This window comes from Dictyostelium discoideum (assembly GCF_000004695.1).
Source record: "Dictyostelium discoideum AX4 chromosome 6 chromosome, whole genome shotgun sequence".
NCBI classification, from domain to species: domain Eukaryota; phylum Evosea; class Eumycetozoa; order Dictyosteliales; family Dictyosteliaceae; genus Dictyostelium; species Dictyostelium discoideum.
Window position 1 is genome coordinate 2,991,271 of NC_007092.3, and position 21,357 is coordinate 3,012,627.

The following is a 21,357-nucleotide window of genomic DNA, read 5'->3' on the forward strand; positions in this document are numbered from 1 at the left end:
GTTGATGTAAATAATCTGATGATGAAAATGGTATTGATTGTTGATTATTATTATAATAACTTTGATATCTAATACTTGAAGTTGAAGAAGGATATTGGTAATAGGTATTATAATTATCATTTAATCTTACTGGTGTTAATCTATTAGTATTAAATGCTATTGGTTGTTGCTGTTGTTGTTGTTGTTGTTGTTGGTATGGTGGTAATAAAACTGTAGTTGGTTTAATTGGTGTTGTTTTCTTTAAAAAGTTTTCAATTTCATTTAAATCTTTTTCATTTTCTTTTAATATTTTATCAATTTCATCATCATCATGATCATCGTCATCTTTCTCTCCATCTTTACTTCTTAATAATACTCTTTTCTTTGATGCAGATGATGTATTTTGTTGTTTTTGTTGTTGTTTTTTAGTATTTGAAGAGGTAGTAGTACTAGTAGTAGTAGTAGTATTATTATTATTATTTGAATTATAAAATAATCGTGGCTCAAATTCATCATCATGATTATCAAATAATTCATCATTTGTATATCTACTATAACCACTATTAACAGTTGTTGTATTTGAAGTACCTGAAGAATATCTTCCATTTGGTGTAAAAGATTGTTTCTTTCTCTTTGAAGATGGTGGATTTGATATTAATTTTGGTGGTGATGGAGGTGGTGAAATATTTACATTATTACTATTACTATTATTATTATTGATATTATTACTGTTATTATTACTGTTATTATTATTATTTGATAATTGTTGTTGTAATTGTAATAATTGTTTTTGTAAATATTCTTTTTCATTTGTAATTTGTGTAATTGAATTTTGTAAATTTAGCATTGTTAATTCTTGTTGATGTTGTTGTTGTTGTTGTTGATTTTGATCATATTGTTGTTGATTTTGATGTTGTTCATCAATTAAAACAACATTTTGATGTTGTTGTTGTTGGTCAATATTTAAATTAATTTTATTTAATTTATTAATTAAATCTAAATTTTCAAATTGAATTAATTCTAATTGATGTTTATGATCTTCATTTGATTGATAAAGATTATCATATTCTTGTTTAATATTTGAAAGTAATGATTCAGTCCTTTGTTTCTCTAAATCAATATAATTTTGTTTCTCTTTAATTAAATCCATTAAATATTGTTGATGTTTTTCAACTTTATCCAATTGTTTATCAACCTCTACTAGTATGGATTGAATATCTTCCTTTAGATAACGATCTTGATATTCTCTATCCTTTTCAACGATATCTAAATATTCATTGACTTGTTTCATCTTTTCAGTATACTGATCACGAGATCTAGTTAAATCATCGAATAAACTCTTATTCTCAATACCAAGTATATCCAACTCTTGATTCTTTATTTGTACAACCTCTTTAATCTCTTTAACTTTAACTCTACTCTTTTCTTCAACAATTAATTCATTAATTATTGTCTCTAACCATGTTAAATTCTTTTGTAAATTTAAAATATTTTCATTACTATCATCATTATTATCATCTTGATTTTCATCTTGATTTTCATCATTATCATTATCATTAATTTTTTGTTCTTTTAATAATTGATTTAATTTCATTTGAACGAAATCAGTATTTTTAGTATTAATAATATTTGAAGATAATAAAGAATTTAGTAGTGAATGAATATCATTATTAATAGTATGAATGAATTGTGATAGATGAGAATTTGATTGTTTCAATTCAATCAATTGATCATTGTATAGATTTGATTGTGATTGTGATTGACTATTCAATTGTTCAAGATTACTAATTTCTTGACGATAAGTTTCAAGTAACTGTTCAAATTGTTGTTGTTGTTCACTATATTGTTGTTGTTGTTCAATAGATAATTGTAATTGATGTTGTTCGAATTCCATCTGATATTGAGTTTTAATTTGTTGATTATATTTCTCAATCTCTTTTTCAATCTCTTTTTCAAATTGTTTCTCAAATTTCAATTTTAATTCCTTTTCTAATGATTCTAAATCTTTCTTTTCATTTGATAAATTTGATCGTAATTGATTTCTCTCTTTTTCAAATTCAATTTCAAATTCTTTTTCAATTATTAATTTTTGATTCTCCAATTCTTTTTCAAAATCTTGTCTTTGTCTCTCCAATTCAATTTCAAATTCTTGTCTTTGTTGATCAAATTGTAATTTAAAGTCTTGTTCAAATTCTTGTTGATAAATTTCAAATTCTTCTTTTGTAATAAATTCTTCTTTTTCTTCTTCTTCCTCTTCCTCTTCTTGTTCTGATTCACTTGAATTTAATATTATTGAATCTTGATCATCACCACTATGTAATATAATTGAATCATTATCATCTTCATTTGTATTTGAACTATTATTAGTATTAGTATTATTATCATCATTTAATATAATTTCATCATCTAATTCAATGATTGAATTTCTAATATTATCTTTTTCTTCATCATCTTCATCAGGGTGATATTGAACACTATCATTATCAGAATTATCAATACTTTCTTCACCATGATCATCTTCTGATTCACTTGAATTAATTATCACTTCATCATCTAATTCACCAAATTCATCACAAAATTCTTCATCTTCTTCTTCTTCTTCTTCTTCTTCATCTTCATCTTCATCTTCTTGGTTATTATTATTGTTAATTGAATTGTTTGCTGTAGTTGTAGTTGTAGTTGTTGTTGATGTTGTATTTTTATTATTATTATTAGTATTAGTATTATTTGTTGTTGTTGTTGAATTATCAGATTTTGAATTTTCAAATAATTGATTACTATTTATATTATAATCAGGTTGAATTGGTGAAGAAATATTATCTTTAATGAATTGATATTGTTCATCATTTAAAGATAAAGTTTTAGTATGAATACCATCATTTGAATAGATTACATTTTGATTGAAATGAACTTGTTTCTTTTTTAATGATGATAATCTTTGATCTGGATCATAATCTGAATTGATAGATAATGAATCTTTACTAATACCAATTTCATTTAACATTTGCTTATAGTGTGGTGAAATATCGTATAATTGAACCAAAACATCTTTAGCAATACAAAGATCTCTTTTAATCTGTTGGAAATTCTCTAAAATAGATTCATAATCTTTAATAACAATCTCTTGTCTATCTCTATCATCAATTAAACTTTGATTTGAATTCATCACTGTAACATATTCAAATTGTAATTTTCTCATATCTGCAATCTCTTTTAATTTTCTTTCATACCTTTTCTTTAATTCTTCATATGAAATATCATTTTCATTTGGACTTGAATAAATTGATTGTTGTTGAGTTTGTTGTTGTTGTTGTTGTTGAGTTTGTTGAGTTTGTTGTTGTTTTTGTTTAGATTCACCATTTGAAATTATACCACTACCATCAGAATTTAAAGATAAATTATTATCAGTTATATTTTGAATGATCATATCCAATGAAGAAGATGATGAATTCTCTCTATGATGAGTTTTTCTTTTAATTGGACTACCAGTTATAGAAGAAGAGGTTGCATTACTTAATGCAGTGGCTTGTTGTTGTTGTAATTGTTGTAATTGAGTGATTTGTAATTGTAATTCTTTAATTTGATGTTGTAAATCATTAATTTTCTCAATCTTTTCATCATTCTCTTTAATTAATAATTGAATTTCATTTGAAAATTGTTGATTCTCTTGTTTCGATAATTCTAATAATTCATTAACCATATCTAATTCTTCATTATTATTATTATTATTATTAGTGGTAGTGGTAGTAGTAGTAGTATTAATTTGTTTATCAATTAATTCTTGTTCTTTTTGTTTCAATTGTTGATTTAATTGTTTAATTTGTTCTAATAGTTGATTAATTGTTGATTGTTTTAATTGTAAATCATTCATTGATTCTTTATATTGTTGATCTAATGATTGATATAGATTCATAATTTCATCAGTTTGATTGAATGATTGTTGATATTCTTCCAATTGTAATTGATATTTATTTATGGTTTCTTTATTTTCTAGTTTCGATTGTTGATATTCATTTTCAAGTTTTTCAAGTTCACCTTTAATTTCAATTTCCTTTTGTTCATATTGATTATAATTCTCACAAAGTTCATTATAATTTGTTAACAACTCTTGATAACTTGATGATAATTGATTGATTTGATTTGATTTCTTTGTATTATCAACTTCTTGTTTCTTTAATTCTTGAATTGTTTCATCCAATTTCTTTAAATTCTCTTTTTCAATTAATTTCAATTCATTAATTTGTTGATTGAATTTATTATTAATTTCTTCTAGTTCTTTAATTTTATTAATTTGTTGTTGTTCATTATTACTATTATTATTATTATTTTGTTGTTGCTCTTGTTTTAATTGTTCATTTTCAGATTTAATTTGTTGATATAATTTTTCAAATTCTTTAAAGTCTGAAGTTAAAGATTCCAATTCCTCAATTTGAGTATTTTGTTCCTTTATGATTTGTTCAGATTCAAATAATTGTGAATTTAATACTTCAATTTCATTTGATAATTGATCGATTTGTTCTTGATTCTTTGAAATACTTTCATTATGAATGATTTGTAATTCTTGAAGTTTTTGTTTAATTAAAGTTTTTTTTTTTTTTAATAATTCATTCGACTCAACCAATTCAATAGTATAATTTCTTTCTTTTTCTAAATGTTCTTCTAATTGTTTAATTTGAATTAATTGTTTATTATATTCAATTTCAAAATTATTATTATTTTCATCTAATTTTTCATTTTCTTTATTATTATTATTATTATTATTATTATCAATATTTAATGATTTTAATTCTAAATTATCTTTTTCTAATAAATCAATTTTATTTTGTTTATTATTTAATTCTTCTTCGAAATGTTGTTTTGTATAATTTAATTGTTTTTCTAATCTTTCATTCTTTGTTTTGTATTCTATTGATTTGGATTTCTCTTCTTTTAATTCCTCTATTAATTTGGTTTTACTTTGATTTAATTCCATTATTGTTTCAAAATTACTCTATTAAAAAAAATAAAATAAAAAATAAAAAATAAAATAAAATAAAATAAAATAAAATAATAATGATGATGATGATGATGATTTTATTAATAAAATGAATCAAAATTTCAAAAATGTGTATGTATTGAATATTATGAAAATATTTACTTGATTTTGTTTTAATTCTTTTTCTGTTAAATTTTTAATTTCATTTTCTAATTTTTTATTATTCTCAAGTAAAATTTGATATTCGCTAGTTATATTTGTAGTTGTTGTAGTTGTAGTAATTGTTGATGATGATGAAGATGATTCAATATTATTATTATTATCATTATTTAATTTTTTATTTAATTCTAAAATTGTTTCATTTGCAATTTCAACATCGATTTTTTCTTTATCTAATTTTAATTTTAATATTTCAATTTCTTCTTCTAAATCTTTAATTAAACTATTATTTTTATTATTATTACTATTATTACTATTTATATTATTATTATCATCATTATTATTATTATTATTATTATTATTATCATCATCATTGCCTTGTTCTAATTGTTGAATTTTATTTTTTAATAAATCATTTTCAATCTTTAATTCATTTTCAATTAATTTAAAATCATCCAATAATGAATTGGATTCTTTTAATTTTTGTTCCAATGTTAATATTTTAACTAACATTGAATCATTATCTTTAATATTCCTATTGTTTATATCATCCTCCTCTTCTTCCCCTTCCCCTATTATACCATTCCCATTCCCATTACTATTACTATTATTATTATTATCGCTATGTAATGAACCATTAATACCATTTATAATTGGTGATGATGATGATGATGTCATTGATGGTGAATTTTGTTGTTGTTGGTGTTGTTGCTTTTTTATTAAATTTACAATATCTTCATTTTCTTTTAATTTTAATAATGTTTCATTTAATCGATTTGTATTTGATTCTTGAGAATCTTCTATTCTAGATTTCTCTTCCTCTAAAATTGATACTCGAGATGCTAAAATACCATTTTGTTTACGTTCTTCTACTAATTTCTTTTGAGTTTGTATTATACCCTTTTGCATATCCTCTACATGTTTTTTTGAATCTTCTTTCTCTTTCATCATCTGTTTCACCGTTTCAATAAGTTGAGAGTTTTTCTCTCTCTCTGCATTAAAAAAATCAATGGTTTTTTGATGTAATTCCTTTTCTTTAGAAATCTCTTCTAATAAATAAATTTTCTCTTCTGCTGATGCCATTTTTTTTTTTTTTTTTTTTTTTTTTTTTTTTAATTAAAAAAATTATTATTATATTTATTATTATTATTATTATAATTTTTTAAAAATTATAAAATATTTATTAAATTATTATTATTATTATTAATTAATAATTTATTATAAATTTTGATATTTAATTTAATTTTATTTAAATTTTTAAAAATTAAACCATTGATTTTAAAAATAAGAAAATAAAATTATATATAAATAAATATATATATATATAAAAATGTGTAAAAACAATAAATGAATATTTATTTTTTAAAAAAAAAAAAAAAAAATATTATGTATTTTATTTTATATCTTTTTTTTTTTTTTTTACTTATAAAAGATGATTTCCCATCTAACGGTCAAAAAAAAAAAAATTTGAAAAAAAAAAAAAAATAAAAAAAAAAAAAATTAAAAAAAAAAGAAAAAGAAAAAAAAAAAAATTAAAAAAAAAAATAATGGAAATTGACACACTATTAACTCAAAAATTTATTTTTTTTTTTTTTTATTATTTTTTTTTTTTTTTTTTTTTTCATTTCCAATCCAAATCACCACCATTCACGATAAATAATATATATATAAAAAAAAAATAAAAAAATGAGAAGACAAACAGGTAGACAATTAGAAAATGAATATTTAGATGAACAAGGTAAAGTAAGATTCAAAAAAAAAAAAAAAAAAACAAAAAAAAAAACAAAAAAAAAAAACAAAAAAAAAAAAAAAAAAAAAAAAATTCCAAAGAAAACCCTTGCTGTAACCTAATTTATTAATATTCATACTTTTCTAACTTTTTTTTTTCAAATAATAGAGCAAAAAGATGTAATAAATAATTTATTAACAAATGATAAATCAACAAGTTTATTTTATAGGGTAATTATTATTTTTATTATTTTTATTATTTTTATTATTATTAAATTAGGAAGAAAATAATTTTACTAATTTTTTTTTTTTTTTTTAAATTTTATTTTATAACTAATTAATTAAAAAAGAAATGTATTAGTATGGTTGGATTTTTTTGTGGAGTTTTAAAATTATTATGCGCAATATTACCATTTAATGTATTACCATTTGAACATTTAGCACATAGTACATTGAAGGGATCAGGTGTTTCAAGTTTTTTCATTGCTTGGTTGGAGTGGATTTCAGCATCAGCTTATATTGCAGGTGGTATTGGAATGTATCCCGATTTTGTTAAAGGTTTTATAAGAAAATGGATTATGTTTGCATGTATCGGTTTCACATCTTTCACCTCATTTGTTGTCTTAATTTTGAGTGGTAGTATTTTTGCCACCCTTTGGATCACTGGTGTCAATTGTATTTATCTTTTTGCTTGCCTTTATGTTTTCTCTATAACCTCAAATAGTCAAAGAGAAATTATTAATCTTCAAAAATTCCAATATCCTCATAAAAAAGCCTAAATAGGAATTAAAAAAAAATAAAAATAAAAATAAAATAAAAAATAAAATGTTTAAAAAATAGATTTTTTATTAATTTTAATAATTAAAAAAATAAATAAATAAATAATTAAAAAAAACAAATAAATAAAAAAAAAAAAAAAAAAAAATTGATTGTTTAAAAAACACTTATCTGGAAAAAAAAAAAAAAAAAAAATAATAATAATAAAATAAATTTTAAAAAAAAAAATTAAAAACCGACAAAATCAATTAATAATCTATTTTTAAAGCCTTTAGAGATAATTATGGCTTAAAATGTATTATTAAAAAAAATTTATTTGAAAAATTTGATTTTTTTTTTTTTTTTTTTTATTTTTTATTTTTTTTTTTTTTGAATTTTTTTTTGAATTTTTTTTTTTTTGAATTTTTTTTTTTTTTTCAATTTTTTTTTTTTTTTTTTTTTTTTTTTCTTATCTCCATAGTGCAACATTGTATTTTTATATATAAAAAAAAAAAAAAATTAAAAAAATTAAAAAAAAGTAATGTAATATCGCAAATTAATACATTTTCATATAATAGAATCAATAAAACTTTTATTGTTTTTATAATTTTATTTTTTTTTTTTTATTTTTTTTATTTATTTTTTCTCCTATTTCCCACACTAATAAAAGAATAGAATTAAAACATATAAAATATATAAAACAAATAATTTTTAAATTACATAAATAAACATAATTATAAATAATTAAGGTATAATTTTTAAAATAAAAAACACAGTTTGATATTTTTTTTTATTTATTTAAATAAAAAAAAAATAAAAAAAAAACAAAATAATAATATACATAAAAAAAAAAAAAAGATTCCCACACAGAAAAAAAAAAAAAATATCTTTGTTTTTTTTTTTTTTTTTTTAATTTTTTTTTTTTTTCCAAATTTTTTTCCCCCCTAACATTAAAAGTATTAATAATAGTATTAAATAAAATAGAATAGAATAAAGGTGAATTAAAATAAATAACATTAATACATTTCGTCGTGGGTGTTGTGTGTTTTTTGTTTTGTTTTTTTATTGTTTTTTTTTTTTTTTTTTTTTTTTTTTTTATTGCTTTTTTTTTAATTTCGATATTTTATTGTCTGTGGGTGTTATGGTTTTATTTTTTAAAAAAATAAAAAAATAAAATTTTTTATTTTATTTTATTCTATAAACTTTATTTTATCCACACACATTTTATACCTTTAAACCTCTTATAATTAACTAACATTTTTTTTTTTTTTTTTAAAAAAAAAAAAAAAAATTAAAACAATTATAGCTTTTAGGAATAAAGAAAAACAAACAATTGTGTATAAATATTTTTTAGTTTTTTTTTTTTTTATTCAACAAATTCTCAACAATCTCTTAATACGAAGATCATATTTAAATTATACAAAAACAATTACATATATATAAAGAATGTCAGCAGCAGAAGTTATTAAATTAGTCGTTATTGGTGATGGTGCTGTAGGGTATGCCATTCAAAATTATTAAACAAAACAAAAAAACAAAGCAAATGAATATTTTCTAACCAAACTTTTTTTTTTTTTATTAAAAATAGTAAAACTTGTTTATTGATTAGTTATGCAAACAATCGTTTCCCAGAAGATTATATTCCAACTGTATTCGATAATTATGTTGTAAATCTTACAGCAGGTGATAGAAACATAGAACTCGGACTTTGGGATACTGCAGGTCAAGAAGAGTACGATAAATTAAGACCATTAAGTTATGCAAATGCAAATGTATTTTTAATTTGCTTCTCAATTACCAATCCAGTTTCATTTGAAAATGTTTACACAAAAGTATTTATCATCAACAACAACAACAACAACAATAATAACAATAATAATAATAATAACAACAAATATATAGGATTTGGTTTTCGTAGCAGTTAGATAATTTTGGTTGGTGTTTTCAGGTAGCAGTTTTTAGTTTAGAAATTAAATCAAAAAAAAAAAAAGAAAATGAAAAGAAAATACCACCAAAAAAAAAACAAAAAACTTCAACCACGATAAACCAATTTCCTACACTTCTTTTTTGATTAAAAGTTGGGTACTAACTTTTTTTTTTTTTTTATTTTTTTTTTTTTATTATTATTTTATTATTAAAATTTTTAGTGGTACCCAGAAGTTATGCATTTTTGCCCAGAAGTTCCACAAATTTTAGTTGGTACTAAATTAGATACACGTGACGATAGAGGTGTTTTAGATAAACTTCAACAAACTGGTCATAAACCAATTACAACCGAACAAGGTAACGATTTAGCCAGAAGAATTAAAGCCATTAAATATATGGAATGTTCTGCCAAAACCTCACAAAATCTCAAACAAGTCTTTGATGAAGCCATTAAATCTGTTTTGTTTATCAAAAAAAAGAAATCCAAGTGTATTGTTATGTAAACCCCGCTCTTCTTTTTTTTTTTTATCTATTGTTCTAATGTCATCATCTTCTTTTATCTTCAAAATAAAATAATCACCTTTTTTTTTTCCTTTTTTTAATTGGAAAAAAAAAGAAAAAAAAAAAGGAAATATAAAAAAAAAAAAAAAAAACAAAAAAAAAAATAAAAAATAAAAAACCCAAAATAATTATTTAATAACTAAAAAAAAAAAAACAAATAAAAAAAAAACCCTATATAATTATTTAATATCTAAAAAAAAAAAAAATTAAGAAAATCCTAAATAATTATTAGAATACTAAAAATAAAAAAAAAAAAACTTTATAATTATTTCCTAAATATTTTTTTTCTGTTTTTTTCTGTTTTTTTTTTTTTTTAATACCCAACATCCAAATTTTCGTTTTTTGATCTTAAAACAGTCTCAAGCTTTGAGAAAAGGCAAATTAGGAAGCCACCATCAAAAAAACCAAAAAAAAACCAAAAAAAGTGCCTTTTTATTTGGTTTTGTATTTTTATTTTTCATTTTATTTTTATTTTTTTTTTATTTTTTTTTTATTTTTATTTTTTTTACAAATTTTATTAATAAAATATTTTTTTTATTTATTTTTATTTTATTTTTTTTTTTTGTATTTAATTTAATTTTTTTTTTTTTTTTATTACTATTTTTTTTTTTAAATGAAAAATCATTTTTCTTAGATTTATTATTGGACATTTTTTTTTTTTTTTTTTTTTATTTTATTTTTTTTCATTTATAAATATTTATATAAATATATATCATATTATCTTGTACCTTTTTTATTTTATTAAAAAAAAAAAAAAAAAAAATGTACATACAACAATCACAAATTGATGTAAATTCGACAATGATAAAACCATTGAAAAATTCAAATGGTATTTCAAATAGTAATATTAATTCATTTTCAATAAAGAATGACATAGATAGTAACATTAATAGTAATAGTAATAATATTGGCAATGGCAATGGCAATGGTAATAATTCTTGCAATGATCATAAAAATAATAATAACAATAACAATAATAGGATATCACCAACACTATCATCATCTTCATCATCATCTTCATCACATACAACATCACCAATAATACCGAGTTCAAAATTAAATTCTAATACAACAACATCTACAACTCCAACTTCAACTACATCATCAACACCAACAACTCCAACAATTACTCCATCTTCACCATCAGTTTTATATAAGAATCCGATGGAGTTTGATAATGTTTTTCAATTTAAAGAAGTTTTACAAAGAGTTTTAGATAGTCAATTTCAGAGTGATTGGGTAGCAATTATTGCTAAGATTTTAGGGTATATATTGTTATTTACTTAAATATTACATATATAATTTAAACTTTTCCTAACAATTTCCTTTTTTTTAATTTTTTACTTTTAATTTTTTTTTTCAATTTATTTAATTTGATATAAAACATCAAAAAAAAAAAAGACCAAATAATGATATAGTTTTAAGGAAATGCCAAAATGATGAAGATGTGAAAGAATTATTATCATTATTAAGACCAAGTTCACAATTGTTTAGAATGATAATAGAGAATTTTACAAATGATTCATTTCAATTTTATTTTCCATTTGATAGAATACCAAAATGTGTAATTTTCGATATCACAATCAAGAATCAATCAACACCAAAAATAATTAATCAAATTAACATTAATCAATATAAAAAAGATATTGTAGTAAATATGTTTCAATACTTTTTCTTTGCTTTTGGTTTATTTCCCGATCATTTAGTATGTATATTTTCAAATATTAAAATAAATAAATAATAATATATAATAATAAATAATAATAATTATTAATTTTTTTTTTTTATAGAATTTAGAAATGCAATTATTACCTGCAAATTTAAATAATAATAATAATAATAATAATAATAATAATAGTATTAATAATACATTAAATAGTATTGAAAATAAATTTACAAGAACAATTCATGGTATTCCAACATTTTCAGCAAATAGACAAAATAGTGGTAATAGATTATCAAGTTCAACTGGTTTTAATAGTCAAAGAATTTTTTCAGGTAGTAGTAGTAGTAGTAGTAGTGGTAGTAGTCAAACAGATAATTCATTATTATTTAATTATCAACAACAACAATATATGATGTCACAAAAAACAAAATCAATTTATTTAAGATTGTTAAGTGAATATATGGATTTCTTTTTACCATTTCAAAGATCATTAATCGATGGTAATTTAATCATTGATCCAAATAGAAAATTAATGGTTAACCATGATATGTCTTTAACATTTTTAAAAATTATCACTGAATCATTATTAGGTCATAACCTATTAAATCAATCTTTAAATATTTTAAATCAATTTAATTATTCATTATTATCATCTGTAAGTTATTATAATAACAATAATACTAATAATAATTATAATAATACTAATAATAATTATAATAATAATAATAATAATAATAATAATTATATTTTATTAATAAATTATTAATTATTAATTATTTTATTTTAAAAAAAAGTTTAAAAAACCAACACCAGTATATTTATCAACAATTCAAACTTTTATAACATATTTTCAATGTTATTCATATACATTTAATTATTTATCACCATTTTCAATTAATTCACCACCATCATCACCATCACCATCACCAATCACATCAAATGGTAATAAATCAACAACAGCAACAGCAACAATAATACAACCAATTTTAATGACACCATCATTGGGATTATTTTTTAAACAACGTGAAATTGTATCATCAGGATTATTTGAATATTTTGTATCTTATTTTGAAAGATTAGATCCAAATGATCAATATTTACCAATTGATAAGATATTGAATATTTGGGTTGGTTGGTTAACACCATGGGATCCAAATACAAGAACTAGTAGAAGAATTTCTCCAAATGTTTTACAAAAGAATAATAAATCTACAAGTTCTTTTCAAAATTTATTAAATTTAACTTCATCCTTTACTCATAGTATTGGTGTTGTTGGTAATAGCGGTGGTAATAAAAATTCAAATATTGGTAGTGCTAGTAATTTATTAGTATTAAATCAAGAATATTATAGTAAATGGGAAAATTATGTTATTGAACATTATTATTTCTATTCTTTTATCTTTAATCTACTATTAATTCGTAGTCAATCTTTAGATATCACTAGTTATTTATACATTTTTAAATCAATTTTAAATATTTTTAATTCACCAGTTTTAAAATCTTTATTAAAAAGAATTTCAAAACATGATTCAATTATAGTTCAACAACAAGAACAACAATACCAATATCAATATCAACAACAACAACAGTACCATTATCAACAACCACAATTTTATCAACAATCGCAACAACAACAATCGCAACAACAACAACAACAACAACAACAACAACAACAACAACAACAACAACAACAACAACAACAACAACAACAACAACAACAACAACAACAACAACAACAACAACAACAACCACAACAGCCATCACAACAACAAACACCATCAGTATCATCAAATTATATTGATGTTTCAAAGGATAGTATGTAATTACTTATATATATTTATATATATTTAATAAAATTAAAACTAATTTTTTAATTTTAATTATTTTTAGTTTTATTAAGATTAGAATATCAAATTGGGTTTTATCAAATTAGAGAATTTATAAATGAAAGAAATCTATTTTCAGAATTAATGGTTAGTAATGCATCAAGATTGGTTGATATTTTAACTTTAAAGATTAATCAACAAAATCAAAAAGATTATTTAGAAGTTATTAAAAGTTTATGTACATTTTATGATTTTGAAGAACCTATAATAAAAGAAAAAATAAATAATACCACTATAATTAATAATAATCCTAATGATATTAATAATGCCAATAATAGTAATAACAACAATAACAACCAAAGTCAAGTATTATTATCACCAAATAGAAATAAAGATGGAACATTAAATGATATGGGTAGAAAACAAATTTATGATGGTAAAGTGATTTGTAAACCATTCGATTCAAATTATCCTTATGAAAAATTAATTTCACAACCATTGGTCTTTGAAAAGCAACCAATCACCTCTGAAGAAATTGGTATCATTATTAAATTTGGTTATATGTTAACTGATAATTCTCAAACAAGATTATTTATTAGAAAATTGGCAAGAAAGAAATTATTATTTTCTTTGGTTTTAATCTTGGCTTTTATTTGGTTCTTTTTCGAAATTTATTTCTTTTTTACAAGAAAATAGTGTTTAAAAAATAACAATAATAATAATAAAAAATAATAATAATAAAAAATAATAATAATAATAGTAATAAAATAAATTAAATAAAATTAATCATATCCATAAATTTATTCTTTATTTAATTTTTTCATTTTTTGGGAATATATAATTTTTTTTTTCTTTTCAAAACAAATACAATTATTTTTATAATAAATCTTTAATAATAAGGAAAATTAAATTTATATTGGTTGTTAAAATGAAATATTATTCATTATTTTGGTTAACTTGTTTTCAATAATATTAATAAAAAAATATATATAACCACAATAGCCTATTTTTTATATTTTTCTTCATTATCTAGGTATTTGTTCAAACATTAATAAATTATTGGCATTAATTACAAATCTTGGTATTTAAAAAATTTTATTAAAAAAAAAAAAAAAAAAAAAAAAAAAAAAAAAAAAATAATTATAATAAATAATAAATAAAAAAATGGTATAAAAACAAACTTTTTTTTTTTTTTAAAATCATTATCAAATACATTATAAAAATAAATATAAAAGTTATCTTTTTTCAAAATAATTTAAAATTGGAATAAAAAATGAACAAGGTATAATAATAATTTGAAAAAAACAAAAAAAATTAATTATTTATTAATTATTAATTTTTTTAATATAATAAAAGTTATTAAATTTATTAGGATTCTTAGTCGTATTAGTTTTTTGTGTTTTTACTGGTTCAAATGCTGAAGGTTTGGGTTCTTGTTCAAGTTGGCATGTAGCAAGATCTGGCTATACCTGTTGGGATATGGCATCTACATGTGGTGTTTCACTTCAACAATTCATGGGCACTAATAGCTTGTCCTCATATGATTGTGACTACATCCAAATTGGTAGAAAATATTGTTGTAATTAATTTGGTATTTGAAAAAAATAGAAATATAATATTATCATATTATAACTATTATTATTAAATAAATATTATTTTTAAGAATTTTTCTATCTATTAATTTTAAAAATTTTAATTTTATTTTTTTTACCCTTTGTTAAATAATATATAATAAATTATGTTTTATATAATTAGTTGTGAATTTTTTTATATAATTTGAAAAAAAAACTTTAAAGTTTTAAGTGGTTCCTTTTTTTTTTTTTATTAAAATAAAATAATTATTAAACATCTAGTTGAAAAATAAATGATAGTATTAAAAAGATAAAATTAGAATAAATTAAATTATTTACAAAAATAGTAAATAAAATCTTTATTTATTAGGAAATACCATTTCAAACAATAGCTACTATTATATTAGTGGTATTAAAATTTGTGGTAATTTTATTTTCCCAAATAACCAAAAAAAAAAAAAAATAATAACCACACCCATAATTAAATATATATATTTTTTTCTTAACTATCTGGGGATTTTAATTTTCTTTTTTTTTTTATTTGTATTTCAAAACTACCATTTAAAATATAATAAAAAAAAAAAAAAAAAGAAAAAAAATAGTATAAATAAAAAATTATAAAAAAAAAAAAAAAAATAAATCATTTTCCAAATTAAAATTCAATTTTAACATTTTTAATAAATCAATAAAATTCTTTCCAATAATGTGCAAGGTATAGTACTCTTTTAATATTTGTATATTAATATATATTATTAACTATAATTATTTTCCTGAAACAGTTATTAAACTTATTAGGATTAGTAGTTGTTTTCCTTTTATGTGTTTTCACTGGTTCAAATGCTGAAGGTATGGGTTCTTGTTCAAGTTGGCATGTAGCAAGATCTGGTTATACCTGTTGGGATATGGCATCTACATGTGGTGTTTCACTTCAACAATTCATGGCAACAAATGGCTTAAGTTCAAATGACTGTAATTACATCCAAATTGGTAGAAAATATTGTTGTAATTAAATCAAAGTTTGAAATATTTATCATAAATCAATCATTAATTTATCATAATACCAATTTAAATTTTTCCATAAACTGTTTTAAATAAATATTTTTCAAATTTTTTTATCTAATTCCCAATTTTTTTTATTATAGATTAATCTGTTTATTATTTATTTCTTTTAATGGATAGTTTATTTATGAATTAATTTTGAAAGTAGGGATATTACTCAATTTTGATCTCAATTATCAAAAAAGAATTATAATTTTAAAATATAGTGTTATAAATTTTATTTTTATTTTTTTTTTTTTTTTATAAATTCAGTTTTAAAGGAGAATATGTTTGAAAGTAGTAGTGAATATGAATAAAATAAACTTTTTTAAGTTAATTTTCTCAATTTTATTATTTCTCTAAGGAAATTGTTTTAGATCTTTTTAATTGCCCAAATCTTTTGAGTTTATTTTAAAATTTTTGGCTTCTTTTTTTATTCTTGAAGGGCTTTTAAGTATCACTTACTAACTTTGAGTGGTTTGATTGGTTTGGTTCGTATGATTCGGGCACGACCCTAGGTGGGTGGCGTTGATGATTGATACTGACTTTTTTATTGTATTCTTGTTTGTTCAAACATTCTTAACAAAGAGCGAGCGAATTGGTTTGTCATCCAGAGTTTCTGAGCGGTTTGTCTCTGGTCAATGGAAACCTAGCTCTTTTCGTTCGCATTATATCAATCACTTGAAAACCACTTGAATTTCTATTGTTGAGCTGAAAGAAACCAATGTACAAATTTATTTATTTTTTTTATTTCATCTTCGTTTAAACATTCTACATATTAGTTGTATGTTTTTTTAGATAGTGCATATTGGTTTTGGTCTTTATTGTCGAACCTAATCTTTTCCACAGTACCAAAGATGATTTTGTCGAGTTAATGATTTTGGTATTTTTCTAAATATACCTCTACCCGTGAAGAAGTAGCCTAGATATCTTACTGGGGTATCGGATATGGGGATTTTTAAATTATCAATGTTTGGATTACAAATAATTTTTGGAAGTTTTCGTGTATGTATCTGGGTAGAATGTGTTGAAGTGATTAAGTACAATATCGATGAGAGATAGAATCAAAGGCTTTTTCCAAATCGTAAAATTTTGCTTTTTTAATACCTCTATAGGAATCGAACACTCGATCTATTTTTTGTTTTTGGTAAAAGCTCCCTGTCCGGGAATTGAACCCGGGCCTTTCGCGTGACAGGCGAAAATCCTCACCACTAGACCAACAAGGATATTATTTGAAATTTTTGTTATAATGCCAAAAATTATATGCTCTTACAAAAAACAAACAACAACAACAATCTCTTTTTTTGATTATTTCATTTTTCATATAAAAAAGACTTAAAAAACAAATAAATAAATAAATAAACTATTTTAAAAAGCCATCTTTTTACTTTATTGTAATTTATTATTTGTTTCGTTTTGAGAATTTTGCGTAGCAAAATTTTCAAAAAAAAAGCAAAAAATAATCAGATCGAAAAAAACAAACAACAACAACAATCTCTTTTTTTGATTATTTCATTTTTCATATAAAAAAGACTTAAAAAACAAATAAATAAATAAATAAACTATTTTAAAAAGCCATCTTTTTACTTTATTGTAATTTATTATTTGTTTCGTTTTGAGAATTTTGCGTAGCAAAATTTTCAAAAAAAAAGCAAAAAATAATCAGATCGAAAAAAACAAACAACAACAACAATCTCTTTTTTTGATTATTTCATTTTTCATATAAAAAAGACTTAAAAAACAAATAAATAAATAAATAAACTATTTTAAAAAGCCATCTTTTTACTTTATTGTAATTTATTATTTGTTTCGTTTTGAGAATTTTGCGTAGCAAAATTTTCAAAAAAAAAGCAAAAAATAATCAGATCGAAAAAAACAAACAACAACAACAATCTCTTTTTTTGATTATTTCATTTTTCATATAAAAAAGACTTAAAAAACAAATAAATAAATAAATAAACTATTTTAAAAAGCCATCTTTTTACTTTATTGTAATTTATTATTTGTTTCGTTTTGAGAATTTTGCGTAGCAAAATTTTCAAAAAAAAAGCAAAAAATAATCAGATCGAAAAAAACAAACAACAACAACAATCTCTTTTTTTGATTATTTCATTTTTCATATAAAAAAGACTTAAAAAAAAAAAAAAAAAAAAAAAAAAAAAAAAAAAAAAAAAAAACCTGGGAACCAAGTTAATTAGAAAATTTCCAGATTTTTAACTTTTTAAAGAAAAATAAAAAAGATAGAAAGAAAATAAAATGAAAATCACAAACAACACCACAAATATTAAGCAACACAAATGCCTACAAAAAATAAGCGAAATTGTGGATAAAACTCAATTAAAAAAAAAACAATTCAAATACGTCATAAACATCAATCACGAACCAGACGATAAAATAAAAAAAGATTTAGAAAAAAGTTTGGACAAAAAAGATGTTTTAATCAAAAGTAATAATACATTCAAAATTCTCACAGACAGTATTAGTACAGTAATCTATTTTGTAAATATGTTTGATGCAGAATTAAAAGGACAATTTATAACCACTATAAGACCAAAAAATATGTATACAGATTTTGATTGGTATAAATCACTCACAGAAATAGAATGGGTAATAGAAAATGAAGGATGTAAACTAATTAAATCAGAAATTAAAGGCGAAACTCTAATTATCAAAACAGTGAAAAGAGTCGTAGAAGAATTTGACACTATCATTGAACTAGACAATCTAACATTAATTGGACACTCCAACAAAGGATGGAGAGATCAAACCTCATTACCAGAAAATCAAGAAGAAAACAAAAATAAAAAACAATCAGATGAACAACAACCACAATCTACATCAGAACAAATACCAAAACAAGGAAAAAGAACAATCATTATCCCACCAATCACATCCTCATCTAATGATAAAACATTTATGGCCCTAGATGATACAGCTCAAAAGGTAATAGAAGCATCACTAGAAAACGTAGATGAACTAACAAGAATAGAGAATGAGATCAATACACAATCGATAAACAATCAAGAAATTAAAACAAAATCAGAAAAACCTATCGAACCACCATCTCCATACAATACACCAATAAAACAACACGGCGAAACAAAGGGACTAACAACGGAAGAAAAACTTAGAGAGGCAAATGATATCTTCGACTTCACCAGCCCAAACACTGATGCAATAAGAAAAATAGAATTCCCACTTTCAATCCCTTCAAATCAATGGTTCTTCTCCTCTCCAATAAAACATATCATGAGTTTCAGCCCAACCTATGGTACACCATCGAAAATTATCGATTCACCAAGTAAATTGTTAAACACACCAAAAAAGAAACAACAAGACAAAACAAACAAGACCAACAAAACACCAGTCAAACCAAAATTGGGTGAATATGGACAAAAAAGCATAAAAACAAAAATGGATGAAGATATAGACAACTTCAACAAGGAAATTCTAAAACAAATCAATAAATCAAAAAACCCCACAAACACACAAGACCAACAACACAATGAACAAAGTAAAGATCAGTTAGAAGACAAAATAAACCAGAAACTTCAAAAGGTAGATAAAAATCTACCCCAAATAAAACTATAAAGAAAAACACAATAAGAATAGGTGTTTGGAACGTCCAAGGATCCAACACCATCCAATCTGCCAGCATAATAAACACCGTTTTAGACAACAACAAGCTGGACGCAGCACTTCTAACTGAAACAAATATAAAAACAAATAAAATTTACTCAATAAATCAACAATATAAAAACAAAATAACACACCACGCACCAATTGATAAAACAGGACAAGGGGTGTCACAAATCATCATCAACACCCGCAATAGAACTTCCTAAACATCTCAAAAAATACAATAATTCACTCAGTACTTTCTATAAATAAAAAAAAAAAAAAAAAAAAAAAAAAAAAAAAAAAAAAAAAAAAAAAAAAAAAAAAACCCAGTTAATCAGAAAAATAAAAAAGATAGAAAGAAAATAAAATGAAAATCACAAACAACACCACAAATATTAAGCAACACAAATGCCTACAAAAAATAAGCGAAATTGTGGATAAAACTCAATTAAAAAAAAAAACAATTCAAATACGTCATAAACATCAATCACGAACCAGACGATAAAATAAAAAAAGATTTAGAAAAAAGTTTGGACAAAAAAGATGTTTTAATCAAAAAGACCCTGTAAAAAAAAAAAAAAAATAAAATGAGATCTAGCATCTCAAGGAGAAGCAAATAATAATTGCGTTATCCAATTCAAAAAAAAAATTATATGCTCTTATAGATGGGTTGCTCATACAGATGGGATAAAGCAAAATCTCCTCGGACATGTATAACCTGACCAATAAGTATCGCAACTAAAATCTCCGAAATGAGGGATTACAATACTATCATCGCGCGGGGGTTTTATTTATTATATTAATATATTTGTGGAAATCCATTAAAATATATTTCATATTAAATGTTTTAATCTATTAATAAATCATTAATGTTCAAAATTGGGCTTATTCTTAAATTTAATGGTCAGCATTAAATTGGGAATTTACTATAGATAAAAACAATTCTTTTTAAATTAGAGGAACTCTATTCTAAATCAATAAGTTTAAAATAGAGAATTCACCATAATATATAAAAACAGATATATTTTGGTGTTTAGACTAGAAATTACGATATCAGTTTATTTTTTAGGTTCTCCATCTTATTATCAAATCGGTAATATTTGGATCAAGTCCTTTAATCCTCCACCCTTTTTAAATAAAAAAAATAAAAAGTAATACCATTTTCAATATATAATAAAGAGATTTAAATTCTTTTTTTTTTTTATTTTATAAAAGTAATAATATTAAATCCTTTTTTTTTTTTTTATTTTATTTTTTATTTTTTTTTTAAACAATTCTTTAAATTTTAAACTTTAACAATTATAATAAAGAATAAAAAAATAAAAAAATTTTAATTCCAATAAATTATTATGGATCACCATTTTTATTATTAAAACTTTAATTTTTTTTTTTTTTTTTTTTTTTTTTATTCCTTTTTTCTTAAAAAGGTTAATTTTTTCTTTTGTAGATTCAATTTTTTTTTTTTTTCCACAAATATTATTACCATTTCTATAAAATTATATACCATAAATTATTAATTTGACAACCTCTATATAACTATTGAGTTATATT

The 21,357-nt window shown here is 21.3% G+C and overlaps 7 protein-coding genes and 1 non-coding gene across 8 annotated transcripts in view; 6 read left to right on the forward strand and 2 right to left on the reverse strand.

Moving 5' to 3' along the window:
• DDB_G0293544 (centrosomal protein 248 kDa) overlaps positions 1-6,196 on the reverse strand; it is a gene marked incomplete at both ends in the record, with an annotated part of 6,480 nt that extends 284 nt beyond the window's left edge. Inside the window, 2 exons of the mRNA XM_628986.1 lie at positions 1-4,969; positions 5,117-6,196. The exon at positions 1-4,969 is cut by the window's left edge and continues 284 nt beyond it. Coding sequence (XP_628988.1) covers positions 1-4,969; positions 5,117-6,196 — 6,049 coding nt within the window. The remainder of the gene's footprint in view (positions 4,970-5,116) is intronic.
• Positions 6,197-6,799: 603 nt separating this feature from the next.
• Positions 6,800-7,620, forward strand: DDB_G0293694 (hypothetical protein; the record flags this gene model as incomplete). The annotated part of the gene is made up of 3 exons (XM_628987.1): positions 6,800-6,851; positions 7,011-7,072; positions 7,192-7,620. 3 exons carry the CDS (start codon positions 6,800-6,802, stop codon positions 7,618-7,620), a joined length of 543 nt encoding a protein of 180 aa, XP_628989.1.
• Positions 7,621-9,043: 1,423 nt separating this feature from the next.
• Positions 9,044-10,026, forward strand: racC (Rho GTPase; the record flags this gene model as incomplete). The annotated part of the gene is made up of 3 exons (XM_628988.1): positions 9,044-9,096; positions 9,186-9,429; positions 9,745-10,026. 3 exons carry the CDS (start codon positions 9,044-9,046, stop codon positions 10,024-10,026), a joined length of 579 nt encoding a protein of 192 aa, XP_628990.1.
• An 820-nt stretch (positions 10,027-10,846) lies between these two features.
• Positions 10,847-14,272, forward strand: DDB_G0293534 (hypothetical protein; the record flags this gene model as incomplete). Its single annotated transcript, XM_628989.1, has 5 exons — positions 10,847-11,358; positions 11,486-11,789; positions 11,875-12,405; positions 12,545-13,565; positions 13,641-14,272. 5 exons carry the CDS (start codon positions 10,847-10,849, stop codon positions 14,270-14,272), a joined length of 3,000 nt encoding a protein of 999 aa, XP_628991.1.
• Positions 14,273-14,849: 577 nt separating this feature from the next.
• Positions 14,850-15,163, forward strand: DDB_G0293696 (peptidoglycan-binding lysin domain; the record flags this gene model as incomplete). Its single annotated transcript, XM_628990.1, has 2 exons — positions 14,850-14,858; positions 14,933-15,163. The coding sequence occupies 2 exons, from the start codon at positions 14,850-14,852 to the stop codon at positions 15,161-15,163; spliced, it is 240 nt and encodes a 79-aa protein (XP_628992.1).
• A 687-nt stretch (positions 15,164-15,850) lies between these two features.
• Positions 15,851-16,157, forward strand: DDB_G0293698 (peptidoglycan-binding lysin domain; the record flags this gene model as incomplete). Its single annotated transcript, XM_628991.2, has 2 exons — positions 15,851-15,859; positions 15,927-16,157. 2 exons carry the CDS (start codon positions 15,851-15,853, stop codon positions 16,155-16,157), a joined length of 240 nt encoding a protein of 79 aa, XP_628993.1.
• Positions 16,158-17,339: 1,182 nt separating this feature from the next.
• Positions 17,340-17,411, reverse strand: tRNA-Asp-GUC-22. The gene has a single exon. It is a non-coding gene; the product is annotated as a tRNA-Asp (tRNA).
• Positions 17,412-18,441: 1,030 nt separating this feature from the next.
• DDB_G0293692 (hypothetical protein) lies at positions 18,442-19,776 on the forward strand (the record flags this gene model as incomplete). The annotated part of the gene is made up of 1 exon (XM_628992.1): positions 18,442-19,776. The coding sequence occupies one exon, from the start codon at positions 18,442-18,444 to the stop codon at positions 19,774-19,776; it is 1,335 nt and encodes a 444-aa protein (XP_628994.1).
• Positions 19,777-21,357: the final 1,581 nt, after the last annotated feature.